The sequence below is a fragment of the Mixophyes fleayi genome, chromosome 4 (genome assembly GCF_038048845.1).
Source record: "Mixophyes fleayi isolate aMixFle1 chromosome 4, aMixFle1.hap1, whole genome shotgun sequence".
NCBI lineage: Eukaryota > Metazoa > Chordata > Amphibia > Anura > Limnodynastidae > Mixophyes > Mixophyes fleayi.
Genome location: NC_134405.1, coordinates 285,253,838 through 285,275,492, shown reverse-complemented (window position 1 = coordinate 285,275,492; position 21,655 = coordinate 285,253,838). Strand labels below are relative to the sequence as shown.

General features: G+C 39.7%; 2 protein-coding genes across 4 annotated transcripts in view; one reads left to right on the top strand and one right to left on the bottom strand.

The window, feature by feature from the left end:
- DOCK2 (dedicator of cytokinesis 2) overlaps nt 1-21,655 on the top strand; it is a 699,501-nt gene that overhangs the window by 351,898 nt on the left and 325,948 nt on the right. The gene's annotated exons all lie outside the window — the stretch shown is intronic.
- INSYN2B (inhibitory synaptic factor family member 2B) overlaps nt 16,311-21,655 on the bottom strand; it is an 89,724-nt gene continuing 84,379 nt past the window's right edge. The window contains exon 4 of one of the 2 annotated variants that reach the window (XM_075209815.1): nt 16,311-18,973. In XM_075209815.1, coding sequence (XP_075065916.1) covers nt 18,787-18,973 — 187 coding nt within the window. In that variant the 3' untranslated portion in view covers nt 16,311-18,786. The remainder of the gene's footprint in view (nt 18,974-21,655) is intronic. The other variant, XM_075209816.1, reaches the window with a different exon arrangement.

The following is a 21,655-nucleotide window of genomic DNA, read 5'->3' as shown; positions in this document are numbered from 1 at the left end:
TCAAAAATATTTGCTTATATTTTAAGCATATAAAATTCAGAAAATGCACTAAATAAACAATTAGTTAAATGAAAGTAAAGTGGATAGCTTTATTTTTACACTGAACTTTCAACTTGATCTAGGACATGCCCTACCCCAACTATAAATCTGTCCCAACAATTTAAATTTACCTCCCCTCCAATGCAACATGGTTTTTCCCAGGTTTAAAGTTACACCTTTTTTTTTCCTTGCTTTCCTTGAGACTCAGGCCCAATTTGTTAAACATGCAATATCTATCAAACACTTTTGGATAGCTCATTTTAAGGAAATAAAGCAGTGAAGGGACATTATTTTATCTTTCTACTTCTCTACTTCTGTCTTGTCCATTTCCTGTTTAGTCTGTGTTGTGCTTTTGCCTTTTTACTGGTTGTAATGATGGCTGTTGAGTTGTTAGACATACAGAATATGGCAGGCTACATCTGCAACACCATATGACTTATATTTAGCCAATACAAGTGATATGTACTTTGTTTTATCTATGCAAAGAGTTAGGAATGAGTTCATATGGGACCAAATCTGTATGCCATCTCATTCTTAGAATTAATAAGTCTCCAAAGTCTAAAATAAACCTTGAGGTCAACATTTTGTTTGTAAAGCTTTGAATTAATTAACATTTAAACTATGAAGATCATGTCATCTTTATTTATTTACTTTTTTGCACAGTATTATTTTACTAATTGTTTTTTGCTCAATTGTTGCAGAACATATCCTACAAATAGCTTGAGAATTAGATGTATGTTGATCCCTTGATTTCAAAGCATCTGCAATTTTAAAACAACTCTGTTCCTGAAATAATTGATAACAGGACTCTGTGGTATATTGCATGCTCAGCATGTGGTATCCAAGAACACATTTTGAATGCCATTAACTTTTAAATGCATTTACACATTCAAATAAAAACAGTTTGTTTTATGTATATTATGTTTGCTGAATTAATTTGGAATAGAGGTGCTTGATGTCAATTTTACAAGATATATAATCTTACAGAAAACCTTCTCTCTAATTCCCGTACAGGGAAAAAACTATAAGATTACTTACAGACACTTAGTAAAAAAAAAAATTCTGGAGGATTTTGTTCTCAGAAATCAATCGTAAGAACAATTCATTTATTTTGACATTTTACTGCACTGCCTGCAAATAATTTAGTTGTCCCCTGTTTGTACAAAATGTTACATTCTATAAAATGTTCTAAGCCTAAGCTGGACAGCGTGTGGCTGTTTACTGTATTTATTTAGTTAAATACGTGTTTCTTACTACTGCTATCATTTTGTGTTCCTTATGCGTAAAATAGGTGTGCTGCTAGATATTTGCCATTAACTGATATCCTGGAGATTAGCAGAGTCAGTCAGTGAATGTCAAATCTTTTAGTGCAAATTAGATAGGCCTGTAAGTTTTGAATATCTATCTTGATAAAAGATGATTAGACTGTGCAGTCATTTCTCATCCCTTACCACCAGCAGTGTCACAGTAATGTATCAAATTCAACCAGTTTAACATCATGAGTCCATAAGTCCTGCACTTCAGTGTTTTCAATTAGAGGACATAGTTAGCCAGGATAAAAAGTATATGTAATAATTTAGTGCTCAGACAGATGAGTTCAAAACATGTCCTTGATTAAAGGAAAACAACAAAACATTTATCTTGTGCTTTATAATTTAAATACTGCTAGAGATTACTTATGGCTTTATGTAGAGACAGATGTAAGTCCAATGTGTAAGCACAAAAAAACCCGCTTTTTCAGACTGTACATGCACTGTAGCCAAGGATACCTCTCAGTCTGCTCTTAGACATGGGTAACAGTATATGCTTTAAGCATATCTTAAGAAATGTATGCAATTTCAGTACTATTCCTAGTCACATGTATCTTTAGATACCTGCCGCTCAGATTTCTAAGCCTCTTGCCTTACTTTCCTTAATGACTCAGGCCCTTCATGTTTAAATGATGCTATACTGAATGCACTCCCTCTCTGTGTTTTCTTGCTATTAGTTTTGTTGAACCTTCATGCACATGTAAAAGATTAAAGTTATGAACTGACAGGAGCCAGTTGGCACCTCCCTTTCACCCCTGTTGTGGGAACACAGGACACTTATCACATTTATGCTCAATAATTCCTAAAATGTGTGTGATTGGATTGACAGGCATATTTAAAGCTATGCGAAAAGTTATTTTAAAATGGCAAAGAATGGTAAATTTGCCAAATATCACTTACAAAAAAATCTACTTTTTACATTACATTGCATTGACAGATGTGCAAAAAACCTAAGGTGGGAACGTGTACCCAACATAATAAATATGCATAATTACAAATAACATGTTTTATGCTGCCAAGTCAGAGGCATCTCAGATGCTTACATCAGTCATACATACACCATATACACACAATCTGGTCAGAAGCACAAGAATGGTTTGCTAAAATTTGTTTTGATAGTGAAAAACACATTTCCTATTAGGCTTGATATAATACAGCAGATATAATATTCCTTCTCCTGTTTGAATGGTAGTAACAAAAAAAAATCAAATACGTCCACAAAATCCTATAATATATGCATGACTAATGCAGAAAGCACCTATCCGATTTAAAGGTGAATTCACAATTAGTCCATCAGATTCAGCTGCCTAATCCTGGCGACCATCATCATGTACTTTCACTTGCCCTCTAGTAGGTGCAGAAATACTGCTCCTAACAGGCTTATATACATCTCTGTACTGGTCTGCCTCAGCCACATTTGCATGGCAAATACCTTATCTGTTCCACCTCTCCAGTCCTAGGGAGGCACAACTCTGCATGTGTGCCACTTTGCATACTCACATATGTGTGTGCTAACTTTGTGGGAATGCACAGTGCATGTTTTTTTTCGTAATTTACACTAAGCAAATGGGCGACCAACTCATCATCAAGCTCAGAGTGTTTAAATCTTCCAAGAAATATACTGAAAACTGCTTTCTAAAAGAATGGGTAATATAAGACAAGAGAACCACTTATGTACTGTTCCCCCTTCCATGCAGTGATATAACTTTTATTTACTGTAACTAAGCTCAAAACTAAAATGATAAATCATAGTTGCCAACTTTCTATTGTTGCCCTCCGGGACATTCCAGAGGGAGAAAGGGGGCGGTGCGCATGGAACGCGTAATTTTGGCCCCGCCCTGTGACAAAATCAACACTGGGCCAAACTGATGTGAATCACCGTGAACCTTATCTTAGATCTTAGATCTTATATCTTGGAATTTTATTGGACGATATCAATGTCAGTTATAAGTACTGCATTTATATTATTTATTTCAATATAGTGTGTTAGGGCTATCACTATCTTCACTTGTATGTCCTATTTATTTAGATCTATAGATAACAATAGATCTTTCTCTTATCCCATGTTTACCTCTCTAAACTCCTATCTTGTTGTTACTTTAAATTTTAACATATTTTGCTATGCTCTTATATAAAACCCTCCATTAACCATCTCTGTCCAGCAGTTGTGAGTTTATTGCCACATTCCCAATATTTTTCTCCTTTTTCATTATTCCATTATATCTCTTTTCATAGTAATTCGGTTTGTATTTTCCTCTGTCAAAAGTTTTTTTTTGGGCATAATGCAATTTTTTTTTCTCCCCCCCTTCATTTCTATATTTCAGCTATATCATTCTGTATTACTTAGTTGTTTCCAACTCACGTTTCCTCTTTTCCCTTCTTAGTCTACTGTTATCTATTTTCCTAACTCCTCTACTAACTCCCCTACTGATCTCAAACAACCATATGCCCCAATTTGTTCATTCAATATCAGCCCTACTTCTATATTAATCCACCAAATACTGCAGTTATACAGATTTATGCTAAGCTATCTGTTTAAAATTGATAATAATCATTTGACATCAGAGAATGCATGTTTTGAGGAGGCTGTCATAGTGACTTTTCAGCCAGGTCCTGGTGACTTATTCAGATTTAGATAATACTGATTAGCTCACATAATTAAGTACTATAATACCTCACATCCATGCATGACTAGTGACTATACTGTATGTATATATATATACATATATATATATATATATATATATATATATATATATATTCCATTGTGGATATGCAGCATAATTAATACATTTCTCTTACTGATTGGATTAATAACACTGAGCAAAATTTCCTGTGATGTTAATCTGAAGAGATTTGATTTTTAATTATCTTTCTTTAGCCATAATGAGTATTTGATGAGTCTGAGATATCATCATGTCAACATTTCTTAGGGCTGATTCACTCTTCAGCATATTTTGCCACATTATAAATGCAGTGCTGATGTAGAAATGATTATTTTTTGACAGCTTATTTAAATCAACAGTTATATTTTAATAACCAGGTATAAAATAATTCTACTGTGTTGTGTCTGTATAATTACAGAATATATATACGTCGTCTTAGTGACATTTTTAGTACAATTTCTGCATACACAGATGTAGGTTGTTCTTTATTAACTAGAACCAAACCTCTAGAGCCATATACTTTACAAAAACTTTACTTTCAATAAATTCCTTCAATAAAATTCTATAGATATATGTTGGCCCATCTAACAGTTCAATCCAATTAAAATGTCCATCCAATTAAAAAATCATCACTTCTTTGGGGAATTTCTTCATTGTGAATGTCTTGCAATTTCTCAAAATCCTCCTCAGTCGATGTATGAAATAAAACACATTAAAAAAATATATAGTGGGGGCGTGGCTTGGCAGCCATTCTAGCTGGTCGCATCCTCTGTGTGCTCCTCACCAAAGAGAAATAAATCTGCCTTCATCGGTGGGCTTGTGCCCCTTACACGCTCCCTGAGCTACGCATACATCGAGGGGTCCACCCTGCTGCCCTGGAATTATTGTGTAGTGCCTGAGGAGACTGCTCAGCGTAGTGTGCGGATCGGGGCCTACTAGGTCCCGTCATCGGAGCTGCCTGAGACCCCGAATCACCGGAAGGTGAGCCCGGCGGGCTTAAAATAGATCACCGTGGGCGGTATTGGCTAATACGGCGGCCGAGGAGACCGGTGGATCCGTGGGGAACTGCCCCCCGAAAGAAAGGAAGAGGGACGGAGCTGCTGGCTCTCCCGTGCCACTGTTTCCCGAGACTCACCTGTGTCTGAAGCGGTTGGTCCTCTCTGCACGGCGAATCAGGCTGGAGCGTCTAGTGGAAGCCTTCTCAGAGGAAAATTTCTACAGCGGTGAAACCGGAAGTTACCTTCCTCCGGCACTTCCGGCAGGAGTTGCCTGGTCCTCCAACGCTGCCCGGGAGCCCTGGTCCGGTGAGGCCCTTCAAGCTGTTCTGCCGCTAGGTGACGCCTGTTCCCGCAATCCGCCTGAAGTGCAGTGGTGACCCGGGGCGTGGTCCATTTGAAAGATCCTTGGGCCCAGTGGAAAGGAGATCCCCGGCCTCGAGTAAGCCACGGCTGGAGCCTTCATCATCGCGGCCTGATCTGCTGCCATCCCTATCCCTCTTTCTTTGACACCCAGTGCCCCTCTCAGCCGCCAGCCATCGGATGCGCCCTGAAAACCTGTGGGTGACTCTGGAGGATCGATCGGTGCCGCCGCTCTGTGAGTACCGGCGCCCACCTGAAACCCTTACTTTCCATCCCCGACAGGCGGTCCTGCGGTGAGTTCGGCTGCTGATTATACAGATCCTCCTGGCCCTCACCCGCGGCATGAAAGACCGGAAGTCCCCGGTCCATTGCCGTGGCAACATTACCGGTTCACGGGGGAGCTCCAAGACTGGGCAGAGTGTGCAGGCTGCATCAATCACGCTGGATAAGAGCTGAGCAGCACCTCTATCGCAAGCCTCTGATATACAGCCCTACAGAGCTCCTAGAGATCCAGGCAGTTCACACCACCCAGGCTAACCCCAAAGCTGAGGTACTAAAGACACAGACCCCAGCAGGGAGTTGACTCAAATAAAGTGGGCCAATCCTTCCCACTTCTAGGGTATGGGCTATCAAATATCCTAACATCTTACAGGATATCCTCCTGCCCCAGATCACCCTGGTCACAACATTGAAAAAGCAGGGAGGCACCTCTTTGTGGCCCCTGAGGGGTACGTCCAGATGCAGATCTACCATCGTCTATCACATTGATGAGAGCTGGTCCCCACCTGTGTGGAGAGTATAAAGATACAGACCTGCCCGAGCATGGGATTGGCCTACACGGCTAACCAAGCCCTGTATGCAAGCTTCAAGCCTACACGTAAACCACACATGGAGATGCGATTAATGTGATCGTGAAATTGGTGACCAGCCCAGCATACCTTATGCCCTTTATCACCTGTATCGTTTCTAAATATGTTACTCCTTGATTAGCCTCTTACTACGTGGCTCTCGGATCCATCTTTTAAATTATCTAAAGTATCTAGTCCCGTCTATACGCCATTTGGGACTTGGCCTCGCTATGGTTCCTAAAAGGAATAAGTCTTCGAAGACACCGTTGGCCGTACAGTTCTTCAAACCTCAATCCTCACCTTCCACAGGAGCGGTCCCTAAACACAAAGGTCCAGAGGACCCGGGATCCAGAGCAACCTCACCAGTTCAGAATCAGTCTACTGCCGCCTCGGTTCTATCACAAATCAGGACGCCCCTGTTACCATTAAATCCATGCAATTAATGTTTGACTCTTTCAAAACTGATGTACTATCTGAGATACGCTCCTCAATTCGGGAGGTCAAAACGCAGGTGGCGGAAGTTAGTGGGAGAACCTCCCACATTGAAGACAAGATGGAAGAGTTTGCAGCGTCTCATAATGCTCTTATTATGTCCCATGAGATATTGGAAAACCATGTCTATGGGATGGCTGATAAGTTGGCTGATGTGGAATATCGCTCCAGGAGAAACAACTTGAAGCTGCGGGGCGTCCCGGAGTCGATCTCAATTTCAGAACTTCCGGACTTTGCTAAAAGCCTATTCAAGAAACTCCTTCCTGAAGCCTCTGATCAAGATCTACTTCTAGGCCGCATTCATAGATTGCCGAAACCAAGAGGCGAGCTGGAGTCGACACCTCGTGACACGCTAATGGGGGTACACTTCTTCCACATCAAGGAAAAAATCCTACGGGCAGCCAGAACACAGGCTGCGGAAGAGGCTTTACAAAATCTGCAATTGTTTCCGGACTTTTCCCCAGCCACTGTTGCTAAACGCCGCACGTTCCAGCCTATCACTAAAGCGCTCCGGGAGAACCAAATTCAATATCGTTGGGGCTTTCCAGTTAAGCTTATTATCCAGCGCAACAACTCCACCCATGTGATAGCCGCAGGGGAAGAAGGTATCCAACTCTTGAAATTCTGGGACATTCATACCGCAACCACAGCCACAACCCCTTTGTCTTGATCCTAGAAGGTCTAGCCGTGTCTGGATGCAGAATCGCAGATAAACTCTTGTCTATGACTACCACTTTGGTTCGAAGGCCTGCCTCCTGCGGGGGGCGATCCAGTTCTACATCATGCCCTCTGGACGCTTTAAAGTCTGCTTCACTACATTTCCTGATCCTAACTAATATAACAAAGTGAAGCTTCAGTGGGAGGCCAGATCGCATTCCTTCGGTCGGTGAGCAGTTTCAGCCTTAGAACTGAGTGGGACTCTTTGAGCATTTATATATAGGATATCTAGTTGATATATATATATTTTTTCTTACTTAATAACCAAATTATATCCTTAGGCTTATTCAGGTTATTTATTTACTACTTCAATATATAGCAGGATTTTCTGTGTTTCATGTAATGTTAACTTTACAGGTGATAATTGTAATTGTTTTTGTTTTGTTTTATGGTGCTCTTTGGGTTTTTTTTTGTTGTTCTTTGCCACTCAACTGTGCTACTATCTTGGGTGGGTACACTGTTTCTAGGGCCATGTCCCTATAGTTACTGATTTTGCCAGATGATGTCTCCCTCTGGCAACTACTTTAATCCCAGCATTGGGGTTATTTATGTTTGTTTTTGTGTTTTGTTATCCTTCCATCCTCCCCGCAGCTTTCCTCTTCCCCTTAGTCCCCCTTCCCCTGCAGGCAAGCACGTCTTTCTACTTACCAAGGGTAATCTCTTCGTGAGGTCCCCAAAGACTCATAGTAAGCTAAAATGGTCAAGTTTTTATCTCTAAATGTAAGGGGATTGTACTCTCCTGCTAAAAGACGTTTAGCATTATCTTTTTTTTATAAGCAAAAAGACGATATTGTAGCAGAACAAGAAACGCATTTCTTGGCTAGAGCCCCCCCGGCCTTTAAAGACCACAGATTTCCAGTTTGCTATACCGCAAATGCTCTTTTTAAACGTAGCGGAGTAGCCCTCCTGTTCAGTTCCAAATCTAATTTTACTCTTAACTCTAAGTCCAAGGATAAAAATGGGAGATATCTTATTGTGGTGGGAATGCTAGATGGTAGATTGGTCACAATCGTCTCACTATATGCACCCAATTCAAGACAAATCCCTTTCCTCAGAACCACATTACGAGAAATTGAGAAATATAAACAGGGCACGCTCATTCTTATGGGAGACTTCAACATTGTATCTGACCCTAAACTAGACAGATCATCACAGCCTTCCTCCCACTCAGCAGATAATCCACAGGGTCCCTCAGCTGCCTTTGCTAGACTATTGGCGGAGTATGGACTCTACGATGTCTGGAGGACGCGCGCCCCCTTAGAGCGAGATTACACATACTACTCTGCGGTACATAACTCCTATTCTAGAATAGACCTTATCCTCTCGGACAAATGGTCTTTGCAGAATACCAAGTCAACTAAGATCCTCCCAATATCGTGGTCTGATCATGCTCCGGTGGTCTGGACCTGGCGATACCCGCAACAAGTAATTCCCCCTGGTTCATGGCGAATGGCCCCATATCTTTTGACCTCTCTCGAGGCAAAGCCTGCCCTTAAAGAAACGCTTGATATGTATATTGACGCCAACTCTCCGGAGGACACCTCCGTCTTTAATTTCTGGTGCATGCTCAAAGCTGTAATGCGAGGCACAGGCATTCAGATTGGAGCCAGACTCAAGCGCGCATACCTTAGCAACCAAAGGAGGTTGGAGGCGGAGTTGTCCTCCCTTGAGTCTTTGAATAAAGTCCATCCCTCAGTAGATCTTAAGGCCCACCTATCTCTAGTAAAAGATCAACTCCAAAAATTATTACTCTTTCGTACTCAACGAGCCTTGAGTAGACTGCGGCAGAAATACTAAGTTTCAGAGAAAAGAGCAGGGAGGTTGCTTGCTAGAAAATTGAGAGGACAAAGGGCCCAAAATCGTATTAAATTTCCAGTAGATGAATCCGGTGCCAGAACATCTAATCCACGAGATATAGCCAATAAATTCGCAGCATACTACTCTACACTTTACAATCGGTCTGAATGTGATATCTCCCCCCAACCGACCCCAAATTTGATTGAGAATTTTCTGAGTCAACTAAAATTACCATCTTTGGACTCTGACTCTCTAATTTTCTTGAATGCCCCTTGGTCTCAGGCTGAGATTACACGCGTTATTAAATCCCTACCTAAAGACAAAGTTGCGGGACCTGACGGATTTATTAACAATTTCTATGCTACATTCCAGACCAAACTTACCCCACTCCTAGAACAGTTATTTAATGCAGGCACTCACCAGGGGAATTTCCCTGCAGAGATGCTGGAGTCCCGTATTGTCACGATACCCAAGCCGGGCAAGGACCCAACTAAATGTCAGAACTATAGACCGATCTCCCTTCTTAATACGGATATTAAAATTTATGCCAAATTGATTGCCAATAGGCTTAATCCCCTTATCCCGGCCTTGATACACCCAGATCAGGTTGGCTTTGTCCTCGGAAGACAAGCATCCGACAATACACGTAGAACGATTAATATACTAGAGCAAGCCAATAAACACCACCATGAACTATTAATTATGTCGCTAGATGTGGAAAAAGCCTTCGATAGGCTTCACTGGGGCTATTTGGCGCGAGTCCTCGCTCGGTTTGGTTTTAGTGGGGGAATACTGCAATCTATACTAGCGTTGTATAAGGGTCCCTCCGCATCGGTCTACAGCAACGGCTTCTCATCAGCCAAATCCACACTTTCAAATGGAACCAGACAAGGCTGTCCCCTCTCGCCCCTCATTTTTCTCTTGGCAATTGAACCCTTGGCCGAGCAAATCCGGCAACATCAGCAACTCCCTGGCATCACTTTAGCTGCCACCACTCACAAACTTTGTCTTTTTGCGGACGACATTTTGCTGTACGTGACTAGCCGGGAGACCTCACTTCCACTCCTACATGATATGCTACAGGAATTTGGAAGCGCCTCCTACTACAAATTAAACACAACTAAAACCGAAGCTTTCCCTATTAACTTGTCAGAGGCCCTTCTGGGTCGCCTCAAGACGACCTTCCCATATTCTTGGAGGTCCCTTTCCATGCCCTATTTGGGAATCATGATAACCTCACATTTAGATTCCCTCTTGGAGGCCAACTATTGTCCACTATTGATCCAGCTAAACACCCTGGCAAAAGCGAGGCAGCACTATGAGGTCTCCTGGTTGGGCAGGATAGCCACATTTAAAATGTCCCTTTTGCCCAAAATGGTGTATTAATTTAGGACTTTGCCTTTTAAGCTACCCAAATTTTATATGGACAAATTACGCAATTTACTTACCTCTCATGTATGGAAAGGGAAAGCTCCTAAACTAGCTCATTCAACTATGGCACGCTCAAAAAAGACCAGGGGCTTAGCCTTGCCAGATTTGGTTAAATACCAGGACGCGGCCATCTTAGCTCAGCTCCGGGACTGGTCTCTCCCGGGTTCCCTTAAATCCTGGGTCGACCTGGAGAGAGGCCTCAATAGTGCATTCCCACTGGCTGACCTTCTCTGGATCCCTAGGTCCTGGAGACCCCCCCCCAGACTACCCTCCCACGTCTCACGTGGGATGCACTGACGAACTGGGACAAATTCCTAAAGACCTCTAACCTGATCACCCTCCCTACCTCTAATCTTTCCCTTCTTGCAGTATCGAAACTTATTCCTAACCTAAATCTCTCTCTGTGGTATTCAAGGGGCATCACTAATCTCAAACTGCTCTACTCTGACTATTACCCTTCTCTGAATTGAGGGATAAATTTCACATTCCTTATCAAGATTTTTACAAATACCTTCAGGTTAGGCACTGGCTACATTTCGTATTCCCACGGGGCTCCTCCCTTCAACTCCCTCCAGCTATCTTTTTATCTAGACTTTCAACTGGAAGTAACAAAGCGGCTATCTCCTTCTGGTACACCCACCTCGCTCAAGTCAACACCCGATAAAGGCCTCTTCCAAGCTGGCCTGGGAGAGGGATATTGGCCGGGAATTTGACTCAGATCAGTGGGACAAAATCTACCAAAATGCCCACAGGTGTTTGAACCACTCCGAGATGCTTTACAAGCTACTCTACAGACTTTATATGACCCCCGATAGGTTGCATAAGATATGGCCAGATCAGCCCAGGACCTGTTGGCGTGGATGTGGAGAGATAGGGGATATTTTCCATGTTTTTTAGAGTTGTCCAGTGGTCAGAGGTCTTTGGACTGAGGTGTACACCTTAATTTCTAAAGTTATTCGAACCCCGATCCCTAGTACACCAGAAGTCGCTCTCTTGCATTTCTTTCCCCCACAAGTATTATTGGGGGATCGGTATGTCATAGGCCACATCTTTATAGCCACCCGGGCCTGGAAATCAGCCACGCTGCCTTCCATAGGCAAGATAATTTCTAAGGTTCCGTTAAGCTGTGACATGGAATCACTGGGTGTCCCTTACTCTCCCTCTGCCTCCTGTCCCCACATCATATGGTTTGAATGGAATCGATATGTAGCCAAATCCTCAGTCCTACCCGTCTCTGTGGGAACCCCATGTAACTCCAGTCAGTAAAACCAAAGGGCCACTATCTATGTTGTTTCTCAAACTACTTGTATAATCTGTAAAATGCTGAGAGTGGTATTCTTTCATGCTTTTGCTTTGTATTGATGTGTATTGCTCCCCCCCTGTACCCCCCCTTTTGACCCCCCCCCCCTTTTTCTCCCTTGTAATTTACAATGTATGTTTTTCTGTTTTTTTTGTGTACCATGTAACCAAAAGGAAAAACTTTAATAAAATCATTATTGAAAAAAAAAAAATATATATATATATAGTGTAAAATATTCTAAACAATGATTCATAGAGCCTCATGTGTGATAGCACCCTATTGTGGTTGCACTTACTAAACTATATCTTTATTAATGCTCATCATAAATAACTCTGCTATAGTCTTAATCCAAGTTTGAGGAAACAGTAACTGAAATCCAGCTTTTATAGTCCCTTACTCCACTTAAATTCAACTATGCATAAGGTTATTTCTATACAAAACATCTTACCTGCAGTATGTATATATATATATATATATATATATATATATCTATATATATATATATATATATATCTATATATATATGCATATAAATATATATATAAATATATAATGTTTACAATAGCATATTAACAATTTTAACGCAAACTCCATATTCAGGAAACTATTTAATCTCTTTCTTCTCTAATTTTGAGATATTTGGTGAAGACATACATAAACAAGAATTTCCACCTGTAGAGTAGTGACTTTTTAATTGGTTGGACTTTTTTTATATGATCGAACTTTTAAACAGTGAGTGCGCCAACACATGTCCGTATAGTTTTTTGTTATAGTGTTTCAGTGGAGTGACACTGTCTGTATATGTGAGGCAGTACCTGTAAGTGTACTTGGGATAGTACATTATTTTTGGTCTCAATTATTAGATTTGTAGTTAGGTTTATTTGAAGGGCTTCTTCACCTTCTCATCTTATTTTTTACAAACCTTGCACTACTATTTCAGTTTGCTCAATTTGGCTAGTTCCAATATTTCCAATACTAGAAATTGTAATGGACTTTTCTGATCAGCCTCCCTAATGATATGTAAATCCTGAAGGATCCACTCTTTGCCAACCTGTACCCCCGTCATTACATTGTAGTGTTTCATGATTCCAATTCCCACTGCACCCCATCTGTATAAGATAAATACATGGAAATAATTAATCCCTTATTTAATGCATGATACACATAATGTACTTACATACAGACACACACACACACACACACACATATATATATATATATATATATATATATATATATATATTTACACACAAAGGGCTTCATTTAGAGTCGGACGCAATGTGCTTCTAAGACTTACAAGGTAGGGCGCTACGAGTGGCATGAAACCCCTGTTGCTTCCCGCTCGTAATACCCGACCAAGCTGCGACCAGTTCCCACAGCTAGCTACTTGCGCCACCTAATTCCTGCCGCACTTTTTCAGTCTTGCTTGACATGTGTTCCACCTGCATCTTGATCTGACTAGGGCACTTTTTGCGTGTAGATGCCCATAGTATCTGAATTATTCACGGTCACACTACATAACTCCGTGTTTCACCCTTTCCCTCGTACTGGGACGCAAGCTGTCACAGTGTACATTGCGTCTGAAAAGCAGAAGGAACTGCAGTGAACTGTTTCTTACTGCGCATGCCCCATCAGTGGTAATGTGCAGGATGCGCCTGAAATGGACTTTGCGTCCAACTCTAAATGGGGCCCAAAGTGTGCAAGTGTGAAGAAATGGGGAGAGGGGCTAAAATATCTTAATTCTTTTTAATCTTCCTCTCTTCATTACCCCCATCCCCCAAACATATTTAACTTCACAAGTGGCAGCAGTAGCAGCTATTTATTTATACAGCGCCACTAATTCCACAGCGCTGTACAGAGAACTCACTCACTCGCTTACAGTCTAAATTCCCTAACACAGGCACACAGACTAAGGTCAATTTAACAGCAGCCAGTTAACATACCAGTATGTTTTTAGAGTGTGGGAGGAATATGCAGCCCCTGCAGGAAACCCACACAAACATGGAGAGAGCATACAAATTCCACACAGATAAGGCCACGGTCGGGAATCGAAATCACGACCCATTTTGCTTAGGGGTAAGTGCCTAAGAAAGGAAAGTGGTTTGAACTGGGCAAAATGCACCTTGTAAACACGTGGAAATCTGTGATAAGGATGCTGAAGTTTGAGTATGTACTTCCTCTATATATTAGAAGACATTCAAAATTAAATTTGGAATACAAGGTTTTTATATATCAAATTAATTTTTTTATTATGTGTTATCCATAACATTTGTTATTATTGATGGCTTGAATCAATGCATAATGTGCATTCCTTTCAGACTTTTACATATATTTAAAGGAATTTTATCAAACCAGATTAATTGGGAATCGTATAACCTAGGACATTACTGTCATTGAAATGAAGTATAATGTTTATGCTTCTGGCTTTTGGATAGGAAACCATTGGCTAATTACATGTATGGTAGTGTAAGAAACAAAAATCATTAGAGGTACATTCATTAATTGCACTCCGTTGCATTAATTAAATTCCAGGTCACTTTGTTTTGTAATAAATACATTGTCCACACTTAACTTTTTTAGCAACCTAAAGTTATAATGAGGTGAGGTCAAGTAAAAGTCTAAAGGTCCTGTACGGTAAGTAAAAAGGTCTCCTTAAAAGCTCACTCTCAGCTTCACGTGTAGAGAAAAGGCTCCTGGGGCACTGACCCCCATAGTATTTACATCATGTGCCCAAAAATGTCATATCTTTTGTACCTACCTCTCTGGATGTGGAAAATTCAAGTATACTATCTGTTCTAAAAATTTCAGGGAATTATTTGAAAGTGGACTTCCCCTTTAAAATTGATAGTATTCACATGCTTGCTAATATAAAAACCACTGCGGGCCCCTCTGCTTTTGCAAGAAAATGGAAAAAGTTGAATGCACGAACCTCATTTAATATAAAGGTGTGTTTGATACCACAGTCTTCCTGTACCAGTTTCATAAGAGCCTCACCTCACTACTCTTTGTTATAGGAGAACTCTGCTCATTTCTCTATGTAAATGTCTCGCTAGCCCACGTTCCCTTTATTATACCATGACAACACCCTGTCTCCAACAAGCAGAAGTTGGATTTAACACAATAATGTTCTGAGACTAGTTAAAAGCATCTTACAAACTCCGGGCTGAGACTTAAGAAAACAGAAGAACGAGGGTTTACTGTCACACCAGTGGTGTGGAGTTAGACTGCCCTCAATCCCACATCCAGAGATATTTCTCTTTTATTGACCATGGGGTGCAACCATTAACTTAACATCATTAATAATTAGAGGAAAAGAAGAAAGAAGTTTGTTCAAAAATGGTTCACAGAAAATTCCCTTGTATTGACTTTTACAATATTTGAAACATCTTGGTTATTTTAAAATGTAACCTTTAATAATTCATATTAAAATAAATAGAATATAAAAACCAGCAAAATAAAAGTGAATAAACCAAAATGTGTGCTTAAAATTGCTGGATGCACTTCAATCGTCTCCTGTATTTGTTAAGGTTTTTATACAAAAGAAACTTTAGAAACATAAGAAAACGAATGTGGTAAAATTATGGGGACGTTTGCCTCCTTGTGCCCAGGCCTTAGGGGGACATTCCACAACATTCCGACCTGCACACTTGCATTTTATCAGGACCCAGATACCTACACACAAACCTGGTTACTTTCAAGCAGCCCTTTACATTTTCCTTCATGTTGAAGGTATTTCTGAACAACATATCAACTATGAGTCCTGCTTGTTCTGAGCTTACCAGAATAAAATATATATTTGTTGTTGTTTGTATACACATTACTGTATGCATTTGCTAGTTATTAGCAAGGGACCCTCATTTGCAGGGACAGGCTGGGCTGGGGGGCAAGGGGACATATGCACCCCGGGCCGGTCCCATAGTGGGCTACCTTGGGCTGGGTCTCTGGGCCACCTGCATTTTCTTTCCTTTAAAATGTTCCTAATAGGCTTCTGAGTCGATTCTTGTCGCCCTTCCCCCCCACGGCTAAAATGTGCCAGCTCTTCCCTGCTCATTTGCAATTTAAAATGTGATACTTATTAATTACCTTAAGATATTTTTTTAAGACTAGCTCTCTCCCTCCTCCCCATATCAAAACATTTCACAATATAATTATATAACAAGGGATTAGCAGTTTCCTCCAAAGCAATATGCTTTGTGTCCTCCTGACTGTGCATTTGGAGCTGATACTGCTGTCAACTTTTAGCAGGGTCCCAAATATCCCAATGTGGACTTCTCCCTTAAACTAAAATAGGTTTAATGGAAGTTTATTATTTACCTATTTTGTAATAGACACATATTGAATGTGAAATGTGATATAGAACATATTTTATTGTGCATTTTTTTGCTGATAAAAAAGCTGAAACCACATTTTAGTTCATGCATACAAGAATAAACTCTCTTTATACAGTCAAAAAAGGCTCCACCTCCTCTCTGATATATTCCTGTCATTTAATATATACACTTGTTAATTATATATATCAGAGTTGAAGCATTGAATAAATAAGACAAAACAAAACATAGACAAGTGATTTAGAATCCTGGTTCTGCACCCTGTCTTCAGACATCGGATTATTCGTTATTATAACAAGTTGATTGAAGATGTTAATCCCCCTGTAAGAGGAGGTCTGAGGACAGGTTTGAAGCCAATGCGCTACACAATTTTTTCAGTTTTCCGTTTCCCCAACTACTATTAATAGTAGTGTTTCTTGGATGTCATTATTGATAACAGTAACAAATTACTTAGTGTATCAGTTTAGCAGGAATGCTAAACAACACCCCATATTAATACAGTTCCAAAGCATCAGATATGAGAACGCTCTTTTTACATGTTATGAAGAGGCCGTTCAGTTAGCACCGAGGTTCTGTAGTAATCTCGCGGAAATGTTTCTGCGCTTATTATCGGCGATTGTAGTAGTGACAACCTCGATCCTTTTTGCTCAACCTCTACAAGCTGTGAACAAAAATGAGCGGAGATCATTACCAACAACCTCAGTCGCGAGGTTACTACAGAACATTGCGGCTTATTGAATCTGCCTGTTAGAGTCTAATGCTTGAAGTGGTGTGCAGTGTTACCTAAACAAAATACAGTTGTGCTCATTATACACAGTGATGTATGTGTGTGTTTCAATAATGTTTTCCAATGGCCCACTTAACAGTAAGTGCCAATTATATGGCTTGTTCACACAGGTTCATGTTTAAAAGACCAGGAATAGAGGGGAGGGGAGAGGGGGAGCAAGTGCTCTAATTAGTTATGAAGCCTTGGTACTAGTCCTATTACTGCCAGTTGACTTGTTGGAAGACACTCTTTACCATGAGATAGAACAGGCATGTCAAACTCAAAACCCCAATTGGGCCAAATAAAGTCAAAGATTGTCTAAGATTGTGTGGGCGCAACAACACTAAAACTAAATAAATAGCCATCGTCAGCACAATTGGGTAATGCATTTGATAAACAATCGACAAACTGCCATATAAATGTATTTTGACACCAACCTACCAAACGAATAATGATAATGTTTTGAGCACAAGAAAGCGTACTGTTCTGACTGCATGCGCCAACATAAAGCGTGCGTGGAAGGAGACAAGCTGAATCGGCGTGTGCATGTGTCATGTGACACTGACGGGGAAGGTTGACTTGATTCAAACGCAAACTGTTCTGTCGTATTCAGCGAATTTGTAAGTCATTTAACCGAATAAAATAAATTGTGGACGCATTCCACTTGTTTTGCCATAGTAATGCGGGGCTGCAAAAAATATGCATTTGCATGCAGCCCGCGGGCCGCAAGTTTGACACGTCTGACATAGAGTATGTAGTATTTCTCTTTTCTTTATACTCCTTGACCCAAATTCCCAAACCTGAGTTCAGTAAGCAGATTTCCCAGTACAGAGCTTTCTATCTTTTAACATTTGCATGCATCTTTATGTGCAATGTAACATGCACAGTTATAATTTTTTGTCATTTACCTGCCTTTGATATACAGTATGTCAGTGCACGAGCAGAGATGGAGGTAAAAGCTATATACTCTACATGGATATATTGGTTTATTTGTTAACTACCACTACAGGTGGCTAGCAGGATCAGGGTCAGAAGCAGCATTGCACGTAATAAGACATGCTAGCCTCTCAAGATTTGTGAATTTCACTAAAATACATCAAACACAGGAATCAATAATCCTTAAGGGAATATAAATGGGAATATTCACAGAGAATGAATGCAGCACAGTCTATAACATTTTCTGAAACTCACGAGTCCAAACAGGGATTAATGAATCCTTTGCGCAAACCATTTTCAAATGTTCACAATCAGGAACACACCACAGCATTTGCATTTGGGAAAATAAACCTGTGTAAACAAGCACCTTGTGGCCAGTAATGAACACCTCATTCAACAGAAAATAACATTTTATAATTTTAAAATGTTATTTAAGAATAATATAAACAAACCTTATACAATAGATTTACTTTGTTTTTAAAGTTTATGACAATGAACTGTATTTTATTTTTAAGTGTGGAGAATAACATATTTCCAGTGGGACAGTAACAAAAAAGTTATTAATATAATAAATATTTGTAAATATTTTAATCACATGTACAATTTTATATAAAACTATATATATAGATTATAAAAAAGTTTGATCAAGAACATACTTTATACTTTCCCTTTATATGGTTAAATATGAAAAACAAACAGTGACTATTTTTTCTTGCAAGATATAGTAACATGAGGCGCCACCAACTTTAAAAGAACACAGACTTGGTTATAAAAACCTAAGACCAAATTATTTCATGGTCAAATCCACCAGAGGCATTTCTTCTTCACTTTCTTTGTTTTTCTCCGCAAGCCTTGTTTTTCGGTAATCACACTCTCCAGTTCATGTTTCGGTAGAGGAGCCAGAACAGGACTTGGTTCCACTTTATCAAGCTTTTTCAGAATGTGAAGGAATCTTCCTTCTTGTTGTCTGAAGTCATATTCTACACTAGGAAATAGATAAATAAAAATACATTAGAACCTGTTAACATTGTCTTTCCTTATTTGTTAAACATTGCCAGTATTCACAATTCACTTTGCTCATCCACAGTTAACACATGACTACAATATTCCATACTGTAATCTAATTCTTTTTACCTAATGTCAGTGACTGTCTTAAGCTGACTTTATGCACTAAACGCTTGTTTGAAATTTATTAGTTTAGATTTCCTTCCAAATGGACTCATGAAGACCAGTTAAAAAATATGTTTTATTCACTATTGTTAGATTTAATTATCTATTAAAAAAAAAAAATACTGTCAATTAAAAGTATCAAAATGTTAGTGTTTGCAGTCCTCTATTGGTACAGTATTAAAATGGCACTAGGAGAAACAATTCAACCATGTGTTGTTGATCCTTCTTTGTATTTGGGGCAGAGCAGCTGGAATTAACATTCTATTAATTATTTAAGGGAATCATTTACTGGACTAGTTTCAACAATACCATTCTTGGTTTTTGTGGATAATGCTGACATAACATATTTGGTGTGTCTATGTTTGAATTGTCCTCTACGTTGTGCCAACCAACCATACTGCTGTAGGTATTCTTGGATGGAAATGACCCTGAATATTTAATTTGTAATTGTTTTATGGAAGAAAGCATGGCTAGGGAGGGAGGAGAGTGAGGGGCAAGAAGGGACTGATAGGCGGTGTTATCATGACATATGTACTCATATGTACTTAATTTTGGGGTGCATTGGGTAGCAAAGTTGAGAGCGGCGAGATGAGAGGAGAAATTTGAAGGTGACAAAGACACTACTGGGGTTGGAGAACTGGGAGGAAATAAGAGCCTTGAAGTAGGAATGTTTAGCGAGTGATAGGGCAGAGCTGAAAGAGGAGAAAATGTACTTGAAGTGAAGGAAATCCACATGAGTGATAGCGGGTAAGTTTGGAGTACCAAGGTTGAACTGGGGACCAACAAAGCTTAATAGTGACAGCCATGGTGACAGAGTCAAGTGCAGTGGTAAGTGTGTGATTATAGAAGGAGACAGTCTGATCGGGGAAGACAGGGTTTCAATCTATTTTGCAGGCAGCGGCTGGATTGATTTTCCTTGCAAATCACTCTTAAGCTTATGCTCTATCTACATTGGTTGTCTGTTTTTTTTTACCAAATCCAATATAAAATACTTCTACTAACATACAAGTCCATCAACAAAATTAAACATCTCCCAACTTGACACCTCCGTCCTTCATAAGATGGAAGTGTCACTCATCCACACTCATTACCTGCTTCCATTCCTAACTACTGGACTTTTTTGAGCTGCACTCACTTTGTGAAATCCCCTCCCTACCATTAGACTTTACACCAGTCTCAGAACTTCAAGTGTTCTCTGAAAACCCGCCTCTTTAGGCTAGCTTATCAAATTCCTCAACCACCCTCTTAACCTCCCTATGGTACCTATTACCACCCAGTACACAATTCACAGACTTGCATGTGTTCTTTCTATACTCATTCAACCCTTTGACCCCTGACTCCCTGACCAACAATTATGTGTGTCTGGATCATAGCCCACTAAGCACTTTATACATCTGCAATCTATCTGGACTAATATGCAATATGTAGCACTTAACCTCATGTATCAAACTCCTATCATCCTACAGATCATAAGCTTGCAAGCAGGACCCTCCTAGCTTTCTGTCTGCCTGTATTATCTAGTATTTTTATTACTGTATTCCTCCCAATTGTAAAGTGCTTCAGAATATGCTGGCACTATATACATGTTAATAATAATATTCAAAGATTGTTAATAATGCAAATATACATGTAAACCTAATAGGGTTGTCAAGTCAGTTATTTAAAACTGGACACACAAGAAACACACAAGTTTTATGAATGTACTTATTATAGTGCAGTATCAACTCAAGTGTAACTATTTATAAGTGTAATCTATAAGTGTTTATTATATGTGTAGTACATTTCATATGCATTTGGACTATGTAGTATTGAAGCATTACATTTTTATTTGCTGCTTTCAATTATGTTTGTGCTCTCTATGTATTAATGTTTATGTGTAAATAACTTTTTTTTTCACATCTATACAGATGGAGCATATTATGATAAGAACAATGGCACAATGTGGCGATCCATAAAGTGTGAGGTGGGCTTGCAGGATTGTGCCACAATAACCCTGCTCCTTCCAATCTATATCTCTGGTAGAGGGTGGGATCAAGAAACAGTGGTGCTGTTTGTCTTATCAGAATATGCTACAGTCAGTAACACTTAGGGCTAGATTTACTAAGCTGTGGGTTTGAAAAAGTGGGGATGTTGGCTATAGCAACCAATCAGATTCTAGCTTTCATTTATTTAGCACTTTCTACAAAATGACAGCTAGAATCTAATTGGTTGCTATAGGCAACATCCCCACTTTTTCAAACCCGCAGCTTAGTAAATCTAGCCCTTAGGGGGAAATCTATCAGTTGGAAATTTTGATCAAATTTTTACTGATTTACATGGCATTTTGTAATTTGCATAACCTGCTAAAGGCACATTGCCATATAAATCTCCATTTTTAAAATAAAAAAAACAAACTAAAAAATCACCATACATCCCACAATCATAGAAATAATCAATTTATGCACTGTGAAGTTTACAGTAGAGGAATCCAAGTGAAGGGTACATGCAATCTCCAAAA